General features: G+C 38.9%; 1 protein-coding gene across 1 annotated transcript in view; it reads left to right on the top strand.

Annotated features, from left to right (window-relative positions):
• Nucleotides 1-20,141, top strand: part of LOC145987741 (protein BANP-like) — a 46,873-nt gene extending 26,732 nt beyond the window's left edge. Inside the window, exons 6-8 of the mRNA XM_083122399.1 lie at nt 10,394-10,525; nt 13,714-13,827; nt 17,536-20,141. Of these exons, the coding sequence (XP_082978525.1) occupies nt 10,394-10,525; nt 13,714-13,827; nt 17,536-17,814 (525 nt within the window). The 3' untranslated portion in view covers nt 17,815-20,141. The remainder of the gene's footprint in view (nt 1-10,393; nt 10,526-13,713; nt 13,828-17,535) is intronic.
• Nucleotides 20,142-20,359: the final 218 nt, after the last annotated feature.

A 20,359-nucleotide genomic window follows, 5' to 3' on the forward strand; every position in this document is an offset into this window, starting at 1 on the left:
TGTTCTTAGAGCCTGTGGTAGATCTCTCCTACTGCGTTTCAGTGTTCCAAATACATCAGTCTTTTTAGAAATCAACAGATCTGCAAGTTGTGGTGAGTTATAATAATTGCCAATTGTCAAACAGTACCCCTTTCCCAACAAATCATACCAAAGCAAAGATTTTGGAAGGCGACTGTACATCACCACAACTATCTGTATCTGTATCTGTCTCGTCAGTACACACACTGTCCACTGTTGTATCACTTTCACTCACATCCATTTCCTCCTCCTCCTCCTCTATACTGTTGTCTAAGCGTGTCGTCACTCATCTTGTCGTTCTCCACGCGATGGAAAACACTAAAACATGAACAGAATGTATTCACAACACAAAAACGCTCTGTAAGTTTTGGCACTACACTCACACAACGACCACAAGTACCACTGGAAAGGTGACAACTACATAGTGTCATGGGAATCCGATAGATGCCAGCAAGCTATCTACACCTTCCATCTAGTGGCCAAAATGGGAATTAACACCTTTTAAAGCTCAAACGAGTCTGTCCGGGTAGGCAGAAAAGTGCACTGCAGTTGCACGATTTTAACGAGATAACTCGGGTAAATAATATGTAAAGCAAAAACAAATTCCGAGTTAACTCGGGTTAATCAGGCAAGTGGTTAACAGCCAACCCAAACCCCACAATCCCAGCACCCACTTCCTGATACAACTAGCGAACCTTGTACTTACCTGCAACAACTTATGCTTTGGTGACCAACATTACCTGCAGATATGCGGCACAGCTATGAGTACCCGTATGGCCCCCTCTTATGCCAACTTGTTCATGGGCAGGCTGGAACAGGAATTCTTGACTCCCAAGAACTGAAACCACTCCTCTGGCTAAGATTTATAGATGACATTTTCCTCCTCGGGACACATGGCGAACCCTCCCTCACTACATTCCTAAACCAATTGATCAACTTCACTACCCTCAATTTCACCTGGTTCCACTCCAAAGACCAAGTGACCTTCCTAGATGTGGACATCCACATTGCGGGAGACCACTTGGAAACTTCCATGCACATCAAACCAACCAACCCCCTCCAGTATCTCTACTACTCCAGCTCACACCCCTACCACACCAAAAAAGTCATCCCTTTTTCCCTAGCTCTCAGAGGCCAATGCCTCAACTCATCCCCCTCATCTTGCCAGAACTACAACCTATGCCTGCACCAAGCCTTTACCAACCGTGGCTACCCCTCCACGCTCATCAACAAACAGATCACAAGAGCCACCTCCCACAACCGCACCAAACAACCCAAAACCAATCCCCCTGCTCTGATCACCCAATACCACCCTCACATCATGAAAATCAGACATACCCTCCACTCCCGCCTCCCCATCCTGCACAGTGACCCCGACACCAGGGACATCTTTCGGGATAAACCTAGGGTCGTCTTCCGTCGCCCCCCCAACCTCAAGAGCATCTTGGTCCAAAACACTCCTTCGACACCACCCCCCACAACTCACAGGTGCAACAAACCCAGGTGCAAGACCTGCCCCATACTCATGACCTCCCCCACCCTCCTGATCCCCACAGCCGCAGATGAGTTCACCCTTCACCCCAAGGGCACCTGCCACTCATCTAACCTGCTTATTTTTATGAACATATGCAGATATTTATATAAATATTGCAAAACGAGCACTAACCTGTGTTATAATTCATCATCTGTAATTCATCAAAGTTCTGCCCTTATATACACAAAAAAATATGCTTTAGAAACGATTGTAATATAATTAAGCCTTGTTTCCATATTAAAAACACTAAGTTGCTGACCAAGGCAGTGTATTAAGATAAAAAAACACTTAACAGGTAACGTTTCAACCCTGTATTAGGGTCTTCCTCAGACGAAGAACTAAACTAAAATGATGAAATATAGTACACACAGAAAGATTACAAACACATAGCAGGGTCACTAGCCACACAACAACAAATCAAGTTGACAGTCCTTATCTAGGAAGATTTCTCCAAAGGAATTAAACATATTACCTCCTGACAGTTGACTAATGGGTGTACTACACTGACAAGTGATTGACAGGTCAAGATTCAAGAGTCTAGAACCACCTGTTTACCACTCCCCCTCCCCTCCTGCCTTTTTGGATATGGATGAATACCTCCTCCTCTGGTCTTCTTCTTTTCTCTTCTTTCTTCCTTGTTCATTCTTCTTTTTCCCTCATTCCTTTTCTTCATCCTTTCAACTTTCTCTAACACACTCTTCCATTCCTTGTTTATCTTGAGTCCTCCATTCCAATTCATGATGTCTTCTCCTTTCTTTTCTATTTCTTTGGCCTCCTTCCATTTTCTCACTAGTTCTCTCTTCTCTTTACCTATTCGCCTAGCCGAATCCCATTCAACTTCATGTCCTGTTTCTCTAGTGTGTTTGAATATGGCATTCCTGTCTCTCTTCAATCTCACATCATCCATGTGTTGCTTTAACCTGTCTTTAAGTCTCTTCTTCGTTTCCCCTATATATACACTTTCACATCCTTTGCCACAATCCCCATTCCTCTCTTCTTTTTCATCTCAATATCCAAGAAATGTAATGTTCCTTCCTGTTCCGTTTCGAGCTCAAGGAATATCCCTACTTTCTCATCTTCTACATCTTTAACAAGCTTACTCAGCTGCCTTTTCGTTCCCTTCCATATCCCAAAACAATCATCCACATATCTACAAAACAGACTTAACTTATCTCCTCCTTTCACTATCACTTCCTTCTCCCATTCATTCATAACTAATTCCGCCAGCACAGGGCTCAAGCAAGAGCCTATATTCAGACCTTCACTAATCATGATGATTTTACTCCCCACTCTGCTGTTGCCATTGTCCCAAATGGTTTCCAGCGCTTGTACCACTCTCTTACTATCCCATTCTCCTATAATGCTTTTCCCCACTTTCTTCCTCACTATATCCACTACGTGTCCCCTTCTGATGCTCGGGAACATGCTTCTCACGTCTAGGCTAAACATTGTGATTTTATCCCCAGACTCCTTCAGACCTTTTATAAGGTCCACCACCTGCACACTGTTTTTCACGGCTCTGCTTTCTTGTTCTCTCACTAACACTTCAATTACCTTTTTTAACTTCTTCTCCAATGGTTCCAAAATATTGTCCCTGCAATTCATCACTGGTCTCAACTTTATCTCTTCTTTATGTATTTTGGGAAAGCCTTTTAAACTGGGCAGTCTTCCTGCCTCCTTCGTGAGCTTTTTAAACCCCTCCACAGAGAAGATATGCAAAGTGCTGAGGAAAGTGGGTATAAGAACTTACAGGAAAGGAGGACGCACTATTTTAAGTATAGCCAGCAAGAAGAAGGAAGAAAAGAGAGAGGAAGAAGAGGAAGGGGTTATCTACGAGGTGAAGTGCAGAGGATGTGAAAGTGTATATATAGGGAAAACGAAGAAGAGACTTAAAGACAGGTTAAAGCAACACATGGATGATGTGAGATTGAAGAGAGACAGGAATGCCATATTCAAACACTCTAGAGAAACAGGACATGAAGTTGAATGGGATTCGGCTAGGCGAATAGGAAAAGAGAAGAGAGAACTAGTGAGAAAATGGAAGGAGGCCAAAGAAATAGAAAAGAAAGGAGAAGACATCATGAATTGGAATGGAGGACTCAAGATAAACAAGGAATGGAAGAGTGTGTTAGAGAAAGTTGAAAGGATGAAGAAAAGGAATGAGGGAAAAAGAAGAATGAACAAGGAAGAAAGAAGAGAAAAGAAGAAGACCAGAGGAGGAGGTATTCATCCATATCCAAAAAGGCAGGAGGGGAGGGGGAGTGGTAAACAGGTGGTTCTAGACTCTTGAATCTTGACCTGTCAATCACTTGTCAGTGTAGTACACCCATTAGTCAACTGTCAGGAGGTAATATGTTTAATTCCTTTGGAGAAATCTTCCTAGATAAGGACTGTCAACTTGATTTGTTGTTGTGTGGCTAGTGACCCTGCTATGTGTTTGTAATCTTTCTGTGTGTAGTATATTTCATCATTTTAGTTTAGTTCTTTATCTGAGGAAGACCCTAATACAGGGTTGAAACGTTACCTGTTAAGTGTTTTTTATCTTAATAAACTGCCTTGGTCAGCAACTTAGTGTTTTTAGAAACTATGTATAAGCCACAGATAATAAAACATTTTAATCATAGTTTTGACCAGTAACGTTCTGCTTAAGTTTTTATCCTTGAAAGAGTTTTGTGTTTATGGGGGATCATTTAGAGGTTTCGAATGTACAACACTGTATCAAGATTACGCTGTAGACGAAACCGCTAAAAGTCAATGGTGTTCGTGAGCTTCCTTGCAATCTGAAATCTCGGAGCTCGGGTTTTTTGTTCCTTCGCGACTAGATGAAAACAGAGCTGTGAATATAGTGGCGAGCAGATGTAAACCAAGAGCGTGTCAATTTCGTACTGTACGCAAGAGTGTTATTGTTGGTTACTTGCCGTTACATATTTGTGTTATTGCAGTGTGTATGTGTGTTGTGTCATTGAGACGATTGGAATGCCAGCAGCAAGGTTCACGTTATGAGGGGGGGGGGGGGGCTGATACGTTCTCGGCCCGACCCAGAAGGACTTTAGCTACAGGCACGACAGTTTCAGGCTATTCAACATATTCTCCCCGAAAGTCTACATACTTGGCACTTTGTTGCTCCAACTTCTCTAACCCCTCCGGAAAAAAAAAAGATTTCTCCTGGTCTGCAAAAAACTGTTCGGCAGCTGCTATAACCTCGTTATCACTTCTAAATTTCTGTCCTTCAGAACTTTTTTCAGTCTAGGGAAGAGATAATAATCAGAGGATGCAATGTCTGGTAAGTAAGGTAGGTGGTCAATGCACTGAAACCCTAGGTTCTTCAGAAAGTCCATTGTTTTTCCAGAGCCTTGTGAATGGGAGCATTGTCCTGCAGAAACAACACACTTCTCCTTAATTTTCCCTGGCGCTTTTCTTTAAAAGCGTCCTTTAACTTAGCCAGAAGACTGCAGTAATACTCTGATGTTATGTATGGTTTGTCCCTTTGGAAGGTAGTCTGATAACAAAACACCATCCTTATTCCAGAATATTGAGGCAAGCAGACCTGTGGACCTCTGTGCTTTGAATTTCTTTGGCCTGGAAGATCCTGAGTGGCACCACTCACATGATTGCTGTTTGGTCTTAGGATCAAAGTAGGGGAACCAACTTTCATTTTGGCTAACAACCCGATTCAAAAAATCATCCTTAGAGTTTGCAAAATACCGCAAAATCACCTGAGAAGGTGCCACACGTTTGCGTTTCTCATCGGCATTCAAATGTTTAAGCACCAATTTCGCGGAAAGCTTGTGAATGTCCAACTGATCATGGATTATTGACCAGACACGTTCTTTGGATATGTGCAAGATCTCAGCTATCGCTTGAACACAAATTCATCTGTTACTCAAAATCAGGTCATGAACCTCATTCACTTTTTCCAGAGTTGACACTGACACTGGCCTCCCACACCTTTCACCATCTTCTGTGGAGAAATCACCACGCTTAAAGTTTGAGCACCATTTCTTCACAGTGGAGTTTGAAGGTCAATGTACACCCAATGTGTCTAGCATGCCACCATGGATTGCTTTCGGCGACTTCTGATACAGGAAGAAGAACTTCATGACACCTCGCAACGCCTCCTTGGTAAATTCCACATTTGGCTGCACCATGCTTCAATCAATGGCCTGTAAAGGAAAAACCGTTAGTGATACGATCATCCCAGCTGGCACTTAACCTTCCAAAAGATCAATGGATCAAATGCAATGCATGATTTCAGGATGACATGTGCGGAAGGGGGTCAGGCCGAGAACTTATCAGCCCCCCCCCCTCGTAGAACAAAGAATTTTTATGTATGACGCTTACGTGAAAACAGACTCGTGTCGAGATGTGTGTAGGCAATTTGTACAGAAATTCCCAGGCGTTTCACATCCACATAGAGATACGGTTAGACATCTTGTCCTTAAATTACGAGAAACTGGATCGTTAAATTGTAAAACACCTAAGCAAAAACGACGGATTCTAACCGAATCAAAACTCGATGAAATTGGTGCAGCGTTAGAACGTTCTCCTCTACGCCATGTTTCACAGGACATGGGCATGTCAAAATCATCAACACATACAGCCACTAAGCTATTAAAATTAACACCGTACAGAGTTTCTATAGTGCAAGAATTACGGCCCCCTGACAACGTAAGTGGTACCGCACACAAATACTCGTGCCGTTTTTTCAGTTTTTATCAGATAATGAAAGACAATATGGGTATTTTCAACAAGATTCGGCCACAGCCCATACCGCCGCTGATTCTTTTTATAAGGGAGGTGTTTGATGACAGAATAATTTCTAGAGGTTTATGGCCTTCACATTGGCCAGATCTTACCATATGTGACTATTATTTGTGGGGAGTCTACCGAAATAACCCTCATAGCATCGACGAACTAAAAGACAATATAAGGGCTGAACTTGGTAGAATTACGGAAGAAGAACTTTTGCGTGTGTATCAAAATTTCATGAAACTATGCCAGGAATGTGTGAATGTAGGTTTGAACAACTCTTATAACACAGGTTAGTGCTCGTTTTGCAATATTTATATAAATGTCTGCATTTGTCCATAAAAATAAGCGGGCATTACAGGCTGCAAATGTCGGCATCTCCGTCAGCGCTGCCCACCACGCTTCTCCCGATCTCTCAGCTGAAGATCAAAGAAGGAGAAAGGAAACACTCACCAGACAGTGGAAAAATTCAAAATTTTTGCTAGCTTAGTAGCATCATCGGTGTGTGACGAAAGAGACGGAACCGGTTCACATGGAGTAGAGGCACAGAATACTGCATGTGACTCTGATCTTTCTTCCTTCCACCTTGAAAATGCGACTCAGATCATGAAATATAGAATTATTTCTCTTCGTGTGGTAAGTGTTTACTGTCTCCTTCATCATTTGTATATATAACGGGTGTCCCACGAACGGCGCAACTGGGAATTAAGAGTGACGTTACTTTGTAACCGAAACCTGTACATACATAAGTCATACACCAAATGTAAGCCCTGTCCAAGTAGATATTTTTAAACATAGAAACAACAAACGGGGTGCAGTGTTGTTCATGCAGTGTTGCCAAATGTAAGTGAAAGTGTAAATTTATTTTTCCACAAAGCATGGAAAATTGCATGTCAAACATTCGTACGGAAATTTGGACATCAATTTCCACCTTGGGTAGGTGGACTATTTCGCCATCTATAGTTCAGAGAAGAAAACCGATCGTTTTCGCGTATAGCCAATCCTGAAATGCCTCGTAAAGGCGTACCGGTCCAAATGGGTGTTTTAAAAACATTATGAGGTACAGTGGCAACACTGTTGATGTTTGAAGGCAACAAAAGGTGTGTTTAGTGATGGTCTATGACCATCTTTTTTTCCTGTTTCCAGTATTTCCATGTCATAGACCATCACTAAATTTTCATTTTCTTTTTTTCCTGTTTCCAGTATTTCCATGTCATAGACCATCACTACATTTTCATTTTCTTTTTTTCCTGTTTCCAGTATTTCCATGTAATAGACCATCACTAAACACACCTTTTGTTGCCTTCAAACATCAACAGTGTTGCCACTGTACCTCATAATGTTTTTAAAACACCCATTTGGACCGGTACGCCTTTACGAGGCATTTCAGGATTGGCTATACGCGAAAACGATCGGTTTTCTTTGAACTATAGATGGCGAAATAGTCCACCTACCCAAGGTGGAAATTGACGTCCAAATTTCCGTACGAATGTTTGACATGCAATTTTCCATGCTTTGTGGAAAAATAAATTTACACTTTCACTTACATTTGGCAACACTGCATGAACAACACTGCACCCCGTTTGTTGTTTCTATGTTTAAAAATATCTACTTGGACAGGGCTAACATTTGGTGTATGACTTATGTATGTACAGGTTTCGGTTACAAACTAACGTCACTCTTAATTCCCAGTTGCGCCGTTCGTGGGACACCCTGTATAATGAGAGTGTGAAGGTAGGTAGAGGGGGGCCTTTGGTAATATTTTGCGGGGCCCCAAGATTTGTAGATCCGGCACTGACTATTTCATTAAATTGAATTTTTCGATACTTTGGAATCACACAGACCCTTTATAAAAGGTAAAAAGAAAAGGTAAAGTGCTCCCCTGTACTTAGCACCACACCATGAAGGCATATAGGGGGTGTGGGGGTAACGCCCCACACTTTCTTGATCCGGTCTTGAGTGGGGGTGATGTGATCAGCATCACGCCCCTGACCGCCTTTACCCCCCAGGGTTTCCCCCAGGTACCCATGTCATTTGATGCTGGGTGGGCGCCGGGGCCGCTTCCAACGTTAGAAAAGTTCCCGGATTTGAACCGGCTGGGGATTGAACCCGGGACCTTGAGCATGGTAGTCAGACGCGTTACCGACTGAGCCACCGCGGCCACTTTATATTGTTAATATATTTGTTTGTGTATGTGTGTGGGTGGTGAGAGGCTGTAGTTGAAGGTTGAAATAATTGTATCACTGCACTCATCATTCCCTATCCACGTTTTTTAAAAAATTGAAAGAATATCATCATCACCCCCCCTCCTCCCCTGCAGCCGACAACCACATCCCTTGCTTACAAAATTTCTCGTCTCTCCACTACACCGAGGATTCGATTGTGGATCCACGTGATTGAACCAAGGTGTGACATCATATAGTCATATATCATATCGTGGATGCTACAAGTTGAGGCAGAGACCACTCTTCCATGACCCTTTAGGTAACGTCCTATTGCAGAGCAATATAGAAACTAACTTCCTGTGTGTGAATTCTATCCCGGGCAAAACAAGCTTTTCGGTACATGATCCCTACTTCCCTACACTTCCCTTAAATACCTAAACTTGCATTTATTGTCGAATAACATATAAAGTCGTATAATATTTTTTTTTACAGAAGCCTAAGTGGACAAATGAAATGTTTTGTGAACGTGACGTTGTGGTCAAGTCAGTATGATAACTTCTCAACATACCAATGGTCCTGGGTTCGCCTCTCGTCAAATGCAGATTATTTTTACAGTGCAGTGCCAACTAGTGTATACCTAGGATGGAATTAGACATAAAGGCACGACTGTTATTTTTTAATAAAAATGTAATGGGTTTGAGAATAACAACTCGATATAAAACTTCTTACAAAATGTGGAAATGCATTCGAGATTTTATTAAAATAAAATATCGGTTGCGTTATGAATAGAATTTCAAATTTTAAAACAAAAAGTAGATAAGAACATATTAGGTTGTATGAGTCGACAGATTTAGTCCAGATCTTATCATAATTGTGTTGTAAAATCTGTAGCTGTATATAAGAATCCGACAGGGATGGCATGGGTTTGACTCCCCGTGGGTTCTCGGCCTGTGTATAGTACCGGTAGCAACCCACCATCGTGAAGAAATTGGGGAGCTACGAGTGAGTAGCATAACCCGGTTTCTGAAATTTCCTATAACGGCTGAGGGTTCGACGTTCTGACCTCATGTCACCCCAGTACCGGTTGAAGCCTGGCAGTCGGGATATAGGCCAAGGTCATTTGAGAACTGTCGCGCCATGGGTTATTTGTTATTTATTTATTTAAAAAGAAAAAATCTAAGGTGCTTTTCGAAATTAGCAGGTTAAATCATGGATTAAAAATGCATGTGCTGTGGTTACAGATTTAAAGAAAATCACTGTCTAAATGCGGATTCGAACACACACGTTGGTGCCTCATTGGCAACTAAAAGAAAAATCTGTAACCGTGCTCGAACACGGAGTCTTCAGAGCGTGAAGCTGTAACACTCACCTCCACCTTCTATTGGTGGATATATATTTACTTACCATGTAAGTTTTCGAATTGTTTCACTACTGGCCATGCAAATTTCTTTTTGCTTATTTTCTTTCAGATGTAGTTGTTCTTCCAGACCGATACATTTTTTTACCTTCTGTCACCCATGTAGATCCTTATGGAATATATTATTAGGGTGTAACTTGCAGAAAAGAGAAGTTCTTAGTTTAAAAAAAAACTTGAGGTGGGAATGATGTGTTCAGTCACACATTTGACCTCAAAATTTTTCATATTTGAAGTTTTGCTTGCAACGCCACCATCAACCGAGCATTTATTTTCTGGACATATAGTACATACTTTCCAGAATAATTAGACTGGAAAAGTGTTCCGTAGTATTTTTGCAGCTGCAAAAATACCCTATTTTCGTGATCATTATTGACAGGTCTGGAAAATTATTTTAAATTATGTGGAAATGTCAAAGGATTTATGACATGATTGGGAATCTTAAATATCTGTATGTAAAATGGACTTTAACATTGCTATACAGTTGTCTAAGTGGCAAACTTGTCATTTCAGCACTCATCTGCATCCGAAAGCCAGTCATCTCCTACAGGCATGAACCAGGTCATCAATGAGGACAAGGATTCAATTAGTATAAGCACAGAGTCTCTAATTTCAGATGATGGTGTAACTACATTAGCAACTGAGGTAATGCCAGTATAAACTTAATAATTATTTTATTCACTGTTTAAAGTTCTTCATAGTTGTCTGTGTTACCACTTCATTCGTAACAAATTACTATTGATGATGTGTTATGTACCTGTAGTGGTTGAGAACATAAAACACATCTACATTTGACCCAAGACACCAATGGTGTTCTTGAGGATAAGAATTGAAATGTTTTAAAAGAGACATGCAACCATGACGTGTTGCAAGCCACATACTCGCCAACTTCCCTAATTTTCTCATACCTGATAACAACAACTGATGCTGCTTTCTAGCTGCCCACCTCCCCTCACCTTTCCTGTTTTATCAAATATTTATCACCTTTTAATTCTTGTCCTGTTGAAGACCCCTGGATAACAGATCACCAAACTCTCGGAGCCAAGGAGCTACTTACCACACTAGATAATACATGGCAAGTTACCAAGGGGGTATTGAATTCTTTTTATGATAATTTCTTTGCTCAAAAATGCTTTAGGATGTAATAATTGGGCCTCCACAGGGGAGTGGTTAGCACAGCATGTTACGATGCTAGGGGACCAGGGCATGGTTGTTTGAGAGTGACCCTTCATCAATTTCATCGTATCATCATTCATCCTCATCTTCCAGATTAGCCAAAAGTGGCAGAAAAGTGAAGTAAAATAAACTAAATCAATCAATAAGAAACTGTTGCATTAAACTTCTTCCTTTTGCAAAATCTTTAACTTTAGGTTTTGAATTTTGTGTCGTATGTATCTTTCTTGATAGCTATCAATGGGAGAGAGGGATGTCATTTTAAGGAAACAGTATGGAGACTAAATTCAGACAAATCATTTACTTCCTGTGGTCAGAAATTTACATATTTCCTTGTGCAGAATTTTATATTTAATTTGGTGGTAGTCTATGTCTAAGTGTTACATAACAGGAAGTACGAGGGCGATTCAATAATTATTGTCCCCGGCATACTTAAAGTATATGAATTGCAATGAATGATGGGGATATTGCAGCCTAATGTCTTAGATGCTTATATGCAAAATTTCAGAACCGTAGGTGCTATAGTCAATTTGTTTTTCGCGTTTTAGGTGTGAGAGGTGGCACTTAGTTTGAAAAATGGAGAAAACCGAACAACGAGCTGTCATCAAGTACCTCCAGAAAAAGGGGCTAAGCCCAAAGCAGATTCATGAGGACATGGTCAGTGTGTTGGGTGATGGGGCTCCTACCTACCAGGTGGTAAAAAACTGGTGCCGCGATTTCCGTTGCGGCAGGGAAAGCTGTCAACAGGCCCCTGGTGCTGGTCCTCCAACAACAGCATCCACCCCAGAAAACATTGATGCTGTGCATGACATGATTATGGCTGACAGAAGAATCACGGTGCAACAGTTAGCAGACATCATGCACATCTCTGTAGGCTCAGTGGAAACCATTGTGCATGAACACTTGGGATTCAGAAAGGTGTCAGCGCGATGGGTCCCCAAAATGTTATCCCGTGAACAACAGAAAGACAGAGTTCAATGTTTAAGGGCTGGTTTGGAGCTGATGGGGGCAGACCTGAAGCAGTTCTGTGATAGATTTGTGACAGTGGATGAGACATGGCTCCACCACTATGATCCCGAGTCCAAACGACAGAGTATGGAGTGGCGGCACAGCAATTCACCTCCTCCGCGCAAATTCAGGGTGCAAGAATCAGCACGCAAGGTTATGGCCACAATTTTTTGGGATGCGAAGGGTGTGCTCCTTATTGACTACCTGGTGAGACACACTGTTACTGGGGACTATTATGCAGCCCTAATACCTAAGTTACGCGAAGCAATCAAGGAGAAACGGCGTGGGATGTTGCGGCGAAAAGTTCTGTTTCACCACGATAATGCTCAAGCACACAGAAGCCATGTTACTGGTGCCGCAATCCATGCTGCTGGTTTCCATGTGTTGGAACACCCTCCCTACTCACCCGACCTCGCCCCTAGTGACTTTCATTTGTTCCCGAAGTTGAAGGAGCACCTCAAGGGGACGCATTTTCCCTCAAATGCTGCTGTTATGGACACTGCTGAAGAATGGCTCACGGCTCAGCCACAGACATTCTTTGAAGCTGGCATAGTGGCTTTACAACATAGGTAGAAGAAGTGCATTACTGTGAAGGGGGACTTTGTGGAAAAATAATACTGCTTATATGTCAGGGACAATAATTATTGAACCACCCTTGTATTTGTTACTTTCTGTGCATAAGTATATAAAATTTGCTTTCTTAATGGATTGAACGCTGACATAGATTCAAACCCTTACTGAACAATAGTTCAACTGAATGTTCTATAATATCTATAAATTTATTTTAAAATGTTTCATGCAATTTATGTACTTCGATACACTTATACATGAAAACATTTTTCTAACCCTTTCTACTTGGAATAAAAATACCACATCAATCTCTCCATCCCCACCCTCTTCAGTTGGGATTTTTCTGTATTTTTAAAGTTTTAAACCATTTTTGTTGATATTAATTATTAATGAGTATAGAGTTTGGATAAGTAAAAATACACTTTACTTTCAAAATATCTCTTTTCTATAGAGTCACAATATTTTGTATTTTAGCATGGTATGGTAAAAATAAATTCGTTAGGATGTAGTCTGGGATTTTTTAACAAGTTTTTTAGACAGATTTCTATCACTACAATCACAGTTCTCACTTTTCAGAACCATTAGAGCAAAGCAGTAATCAAAAACTAACCAGCAGAAAGGGTTAAATATTTTATTTAAGTTAAACCTTGAGCTCATGTTGTACTAATTTTCATGTAATTAAAAAATATATTTTGTAACATAAATTGAAATAAAAAAAAGATCATTGGATATTTTTAAAAAGAGATACCAAACATCACTTTTGCTATTTACCATAGGCTTCAATCTAGTCAGTTATTTAAGGATTTGGTTGATAATTTATTTTACAATGCAATTCTTTTTACTGTCACTCCTGTGTATACTGTGTATTGTTTTATTCTCTCAATATGGCCTATATTAACTCTTTCATTTTATGTTGTGTTCTGTTGTTTTAAATATTTCCACTGAAACACTCTTTGGAAAGTACTGGTTTTATTTATTATTTTACTGTGGAAATGAATGCTAAATTGTTCTGCTTAATAGTATAGTAAGTTTATTATTTTTTTTATCAATGACTGAAGTAAGTTCTTTTCCTCTTGATTCAGGTAATTAGCACCTCCCAAGGATTAGTGAAAATTCTTCGAGCGACACCTGACCAGCTAGTGTGCATCCCAGAGTCGCATGCAATAAAGGTTTTAAATGAGGAACATCTACTTCCGGTAAGAATTTTATCAACTTGTTGATTAATTCTGGTAGAAAGCATTAAATACAGGGTGTCTAGTTTGGAAGAATAAAAGAAGTAAAACATATATTTTAATTGAAGCACAGCTTATGCCTAGCGCCACATATTGATGGTGAATAAAAGATCAAGATTTTGGTAAAGAAAAGATACATTTTTGGATCAAAAGCGATACATAAAGTGGTAAATATTTACAGCAGAATTAATCAGTTTTCTGAGATTTGCATAACTTACAGAATAATTCTCACTTCTGAAAATGTTCTTGGTGCTGATTAAATTTTGTTTTTTAGTTTTATTTCGCATTTTTCAGTTCATTTCACATTATATTGTGACAAAATACGGTAGAAAAATGCACCTTAAAGAAAGGTCAAAGAATTATAATTGCTTATGCAGGATCCTCCAGTGGCTTCATAAACAATGCTCTTTTGGTGTTTCGATTACGTTCCACTAACTTTTACTGAAAATACCCCATCAATGTGTTATTGTAATGGACAACACACTATATCATTCAAGGGAAGTGGATAAAGCACCTACATAAAGAAATAGAAAAGTTGAAATGCAACAGTGACTATAAATAAAACCTATACCCTTTCATCGGAGTCGGTGTTGAAAATACCCCTGAATTAGGTTCCGAAGCTGTATTTATGTCAAGCAGAGCACCTCCCGTGACACAAAAGATAAACATAGCTACAGCTGTGATATATATGATTAATTTGTGTATAGTATCTTAATGGTTAAACAGTATGTTCCATAAGGTTCATTTTTCTATGTCTAAAACAACAATTGTGACCCTTGAAGGTTCTATAATATTCTCTACTACAAAGTTGTGACATTCTTGAAAGAAACTTCTTTCAAATGTCCATAAGGCTTATATTACTAATAACTTCATTTGAAATTTAGCTCTTATGTCTTTCATAATAGTTTGATTCTAAAACTGAGAACACATATTTTCGACTAATTGTCAACAATGAAATATGTTGCTTTCATGAATCTTGCAAATAACAAAAACAAACTTCTCGAATGACAAAATTATGTCATTAGGTCAACTATTAAATATCTTTCATAACGTTTGTATAGTGAATAGTAAAAAGCAAAATAATGAAGAATAATATTAAATATGAACAAAGCTTTGATAAGGTTCGGGAGGATCATATCATACGTGTATATTTAGAGCAAGAAAAAAACAAAGGAGTAAACCCCTCTTGACAAATTATTGTTTTTGGTTTAGAAATAAATAAATTTATGAAAAACTTTGTTACTTGGTTTGCAATACATCCGGTACTATAAGACACACACACTTCAAATTATACCATCAATAAAAGCATGATTTGTTATTGGTGATACAAAGGCTGTCGCAGAGAAGGTGAGACTAAGTCCTGTATAAGAAAACAGCTACCTCCATTGGCTAGCAAATGTACTAGGGTGAAAATTTGGTTCATTAGCTGCCGATTGAGACCAAAATGAGCGTAATAGGTCAAAAAATCGTGATTGTGTAGCAGTTAAAAGACAATCATGTACATGGACCCCTCCAAGAATCATTAAAATGAAACAAATAATTACAAACCACAAAAGTTTTATTCAGAATCAGACATATTGAGTAGATGTACATCTTTTTCAAAATAGGCACCATTGACAGCTAAGCAAGCATCCATATGCTCCTCCCACTTTGTGAATGTCTTTGAAAATTTGTCGTCAGGTAGCGAACTGAAGAAAACTTGCACTGCGGTGATCACTTCTTTGTTCGTCATGAAATGACGACCACGTAAAGCGGTCTTTAAAAGTGGAAATAGCCAAAAGTCGCAGGGTGCAAGGTCCAGGCTGTATGCTGGATGCGGTAAAATTTCTAATTTTCTCTTCGTCGCGTAATTGCTGTATGCGGGTGAGCGTTATTGTGGTGCAATATGAAGGAGTTCTTCAAATGCGGCCTCTTTTTTGCTATGTGCTGGCGTAGAGTCTCAATGACTCCTTGTTAATACTGTGGCTCTGCTCAGTCTGTCTTGATCGGCATATGCCTGTTGAAACATTGCATATGTTTTCGCAGCTCTTTTCCCTAATCGCCAACAAAACTTTATGGCATGTCTCTGTTCATCTTGAATACTCATCGCGAAAAGCAATGTTATACACAAAAACCTGGAGGGGTAAACGAAACACGTTCCACGTAAATCAACACAGCTGCTCACTAGCGTGGTTTCGAAACACGTGACAACTTGCTATGGAAACTGAATGAGTCATCCTACATGACGTGACTATTGTCAAAACCATAGGCAGTGTTGCCAAGCCAGGAAAAAATCTGTCTCACCTTCTCTGCGACAGCCTTTGTATATACAATGCGATGCATTGTCTGCTACTATTACTCTGTTTGGTTTTACATTATGAATCAGTTTAAACCAGGATTCAAATCTTGGTCTGCCCATTTCTTGCTGATAATCACCCTTCCCTTTCTTTGAAGGGAACAGTAAACATGCACCTTCAGCAAAGCCTTCATTGCCACTAGTGGGTGAAGCAATAAGCCTCCCCCTCCCCCTTTCCTGTCAGTTGCTTCAACCCTGGCGGTGGTTTTGCACAGTGGTATCCTTCCACGCTTGATTCAATGTACCCCCCCCCCCCTGAATTAATGCATGTCTCGTCCAAATAATAAACATGTTTCTTCTTACGGCGATATCTTTTAATACTGCGGAGATTCTTTTGTCGTCAAACAACAAACAATTGTTTCCTCTTCCTAAACTCAAACAGCAAATCATTCAATATCCATGACACTGTTCGTGCGCACATTGACGGTAAATCACCTCACGACCTGTTTTATTTTGATCTTGTTGCCGTAAGGAATAATATGCATTTAAAACAACTTGATTGACTTTGAAGAGCTTTTCCTTTTCGGATGATGTCCAAACTAACACTCCGGTAAGACCACACGCTGAACAGGAGACCTTGATTCAGCCATTCTCGCCGCTGTATAGCACGATTATGAATCACGATAAACATAGGGTTGAAATAATGGGATGTGCAACACTGGTATCACGGATTCCAGGCACTCTGCAACATATTTAGTCTCGCTCAACTCGCTCTTGATCTTCAGTGCAATACAAACTCCAGTTGGCGAATCTGCGGGTCCACATTCGTCTGCACAGTGAATGCAACCTATCAAGTCCATACCTGCTAATGAATGTATTATTTTGTCTGTATATTACAAATTAAATAACTGTTTTCTTGCAAGTATGCAGTTGTGTCGGAATAGAACCCTTCTCAGCGGAACTATATTCTTGCACGTACATTTGGATATACATATGCGAAAACCTGCTGCAAGGTTAACTTGATGCACAGCTTAGATGAATTAAGTCATGCTATTTCCGTAAACCCATTACATTATGAGCTTGCACTCCCAAATTTCTACTTGCATTGTGGCCTGTCACCACATTTGCTTGCTTTTGCTATAATCAGTGGCAACAATACCCTGCAGATGACAGAGAAGTATTTAGGGGGAGCCATGCCAGGCTAATCCTTCTGGCCTGTAGTTTGAACGTTCCTTGTATATTGCAATAAATACAGTATAAATATTGGTGTTTTATTTTTATTGTATTAGTAAAGGTTCAAATCTTCCCAACCTATAAAATAAATATTTGGCTCTTGTTTATTTTAAAGATTAAACTGTTTTGTAAAATTTTTAAATTAACAAAAAATCTTTTTTCAGGTTTTGCAGAAACATGGCCATTTCTTGACGTCAGACCAAGTAGATGCTCCTGAATTGGCAGAATTTATCTCCGAGGACGGCACCGAGCAGACATTGACCATTGTCTCTGTGGACCATATTGATGAGGAAGATGGTAGCATAACCATTCAGCCATGTGATGCTCAGGATTTGACAGCGGAAGGTACTCTAGCGGAAATCGTCAATGGCGGCAGCATCGAGGGAGTGGAAAACTTTTGTGTAGCAGAGTTCAAACGGAAGGACAATGAAAGTAAAACTTGAGAATGTTCACATTAGGTATCTCAATAGTTGAACAAATTGTAAGATATGAACAATGGTTATGCCAGAAACTCCCATCTCCTCCTGTTTGCTACAGAACAAAGTTAATATATGTTTTCGTAATTAAAGAGGCTTTTAATACACAATCACGGGAATAACTTTTTTGTTGCAATGAAGGAATTTATATAACACGTAAGAACTCGCTTATTAAATATCTTTCTTTCTTGGCATGTAATGTATCTACCAATATTTGTTGGTAGCCATGGCTTAACGCAGGGGTGCATGCACAGGTAACTCCATGCTTAGGCAGCTGCAGGGCATATTGTTGGCTGTTTTGGACAAATCATGCCAGTGGAGGTGTTCATCCAAAGAGGTTCCATTTAAGAGAGACAGCAGGCCTGATTTCAGACAGTACTACCAATTGAAGTAGATAGATACAATATGCATGTACTACGAGATCAAACATGCGAGCGTTTCATTCTTTAAAGAATGGACTTACTTTGTGTGTGTGTGTGTATATATATATATATTAAGGATGGAACAAATTAATGTATACTGTATCAGTATTGCCCAGTGAAAGCTTATTTGTTTTGGGGATGGATTGGTAAAATTGCCAGTAATTTTACTGATTTGATATTTCTGTAAGTAATCTGCAAATAATTGCGCAATTCTGTCATGTGGCAAAACTACTTAGAACAGTGGTTCTTGACCTGTATAACATGCACCACATGGCAGCATGCTTTCTCAGAGGGTTCTTGAATACTCTTATACTTGTCATTATGGTTCAAAGAAAGTAGATAGTCAATCATAAAATAAACCAGTTTAGAAATCAAATACTTTATATTCCACAGTATGCAAGAGGTAAAAATATGACAATTTTTTTTTTTTTGTTTGAGATTGTTTATAATACAAACCTCTTAAAAAATCATTAACTGTTCAGTATTATTATTGTTGTTATTCCAATGAAAATATCAATGTCATAAATTTCATTATATATATATAATAAAAGGCAATTGATGACGAACTTTAAATAAATATTTGATGCACTTGAGGGCTTGAAATATTCGAGTCCTGGGGTCTGCAACAGCAAAATTTTATTTAAATGTGAGTCCATAGTAAATGAAAGGTTAAGAACTGCTACTTTAGAATCATACATAACAACTCAAGGTATTCGTGAAATATTTTATGTTACGTATCAGTTCTGTATAATAAAGATGTACAATTAGTAGTTTACATAACCATTACAGAAAGCAAGCAGGTTATTGCTAAATTTGAAACCACCTGATAGTATAGTGGTTAATGACTCACTACCTTGTAATCTGATCTGGGACTTGTGTATTCTATTCCACTGCCATAACCAATTAAGCTATTGACAGTTAACTCTTAAATTGTTGTAAAGAAAACAAGGAGATAACTTAAAATATGGTGAAGTAACACCATGATGTAATAACAATTGATGTAATGATATCAGGCATTCCTTTTCAGAATGTACATATCCTTTGAGGTATGTACAAATCTGAATTTTCAGGAAAAACAACAGGTCAGAGTGGTATTAATATTACCACAGTTTTACTTTAAAATATATCATTTGATTCATTTCATGTCATTATCACAATTTTAAAATGGTTATTCTTAAAGAAATCACTTTGGAGCACAAAATATATCAATGTTTTCATATTTTGCAGTCTTGAAAGCATATTCTGTGCCTGGAATGTTACGAATGTTATTGGCAATTGAATTTGAACCTGTACTGAGATTCAACCAAACACTTATATACTGGCATGACTCAGTCATGCATTTGTGTATGTGTTAGTCAAGAATTCTCACTTTTCTTCATTACTGTATACATATTGACACCAGAGTGCACACTCATGGAATTATCAGAATATTTTTGTTCATGTTTGTATATCAATAATTTCACATCTGCAGTAAAACGATTAATGAATTAAAAGTGTCAAGAAGTAAATGTGAAAGCTTTGTTGAAATAATGTGTTTTGCTGTGAAGAAGAAATCATGCTGGTTTTATGCTTGATTTTACAAGTGTAAAAATTATTATGTTGCTCATAAAAATATTTCGAATACTTATAAAAACAATAATTGACCTTACTGACCTAAAAGGAAGTTGTTATTTTGCACAGCAGTTTTGTAATATTGTAACAATATTTGCAATACTAAATCTGTGAATGTAAATATTGTAGTGTATGTGGAAATTAATTTATTTCTTGGTCTGCTTGTTGCTCTGCAATGTAACAACAAGTGTGATTGTAATATCTGTAAATATTGTAAAATTGTGATAACAGTCCACCACATTGGAAGAATACATATGTGGTTTTTGCTCAATTTGTGATTTATTTTATCTTATTGTTTATTTCAATTGTGCACAAATTATATTTTGTGCTCCTGTAATTTTAATTTTATATGTAGTGAAACTTGCCTTAAACAGAATCGGAAGGGATCAGGAAACCATTAAAGCCAGATTTCCATTTAATGGTGTAATGTATAACAATTAAGATGAAATTAAAGGCCAGAAGGTTTAACCTGGCACAGT

This window comes from Lepisma saccharinum, chromosome 5, assembly GCF_977018435.1.
Source record: "Lepisma saccharinum chromosome 5, izLepSacc3.1, whole genome shotgun sequence".
In the NCBI taxonomy this organism is placed as follows: Eukaryota; Metazoa; Arthropoda; class Insecta; order Zygentoma; family Lepismatidae; genus Lepisma; species Lepisma saccharinum.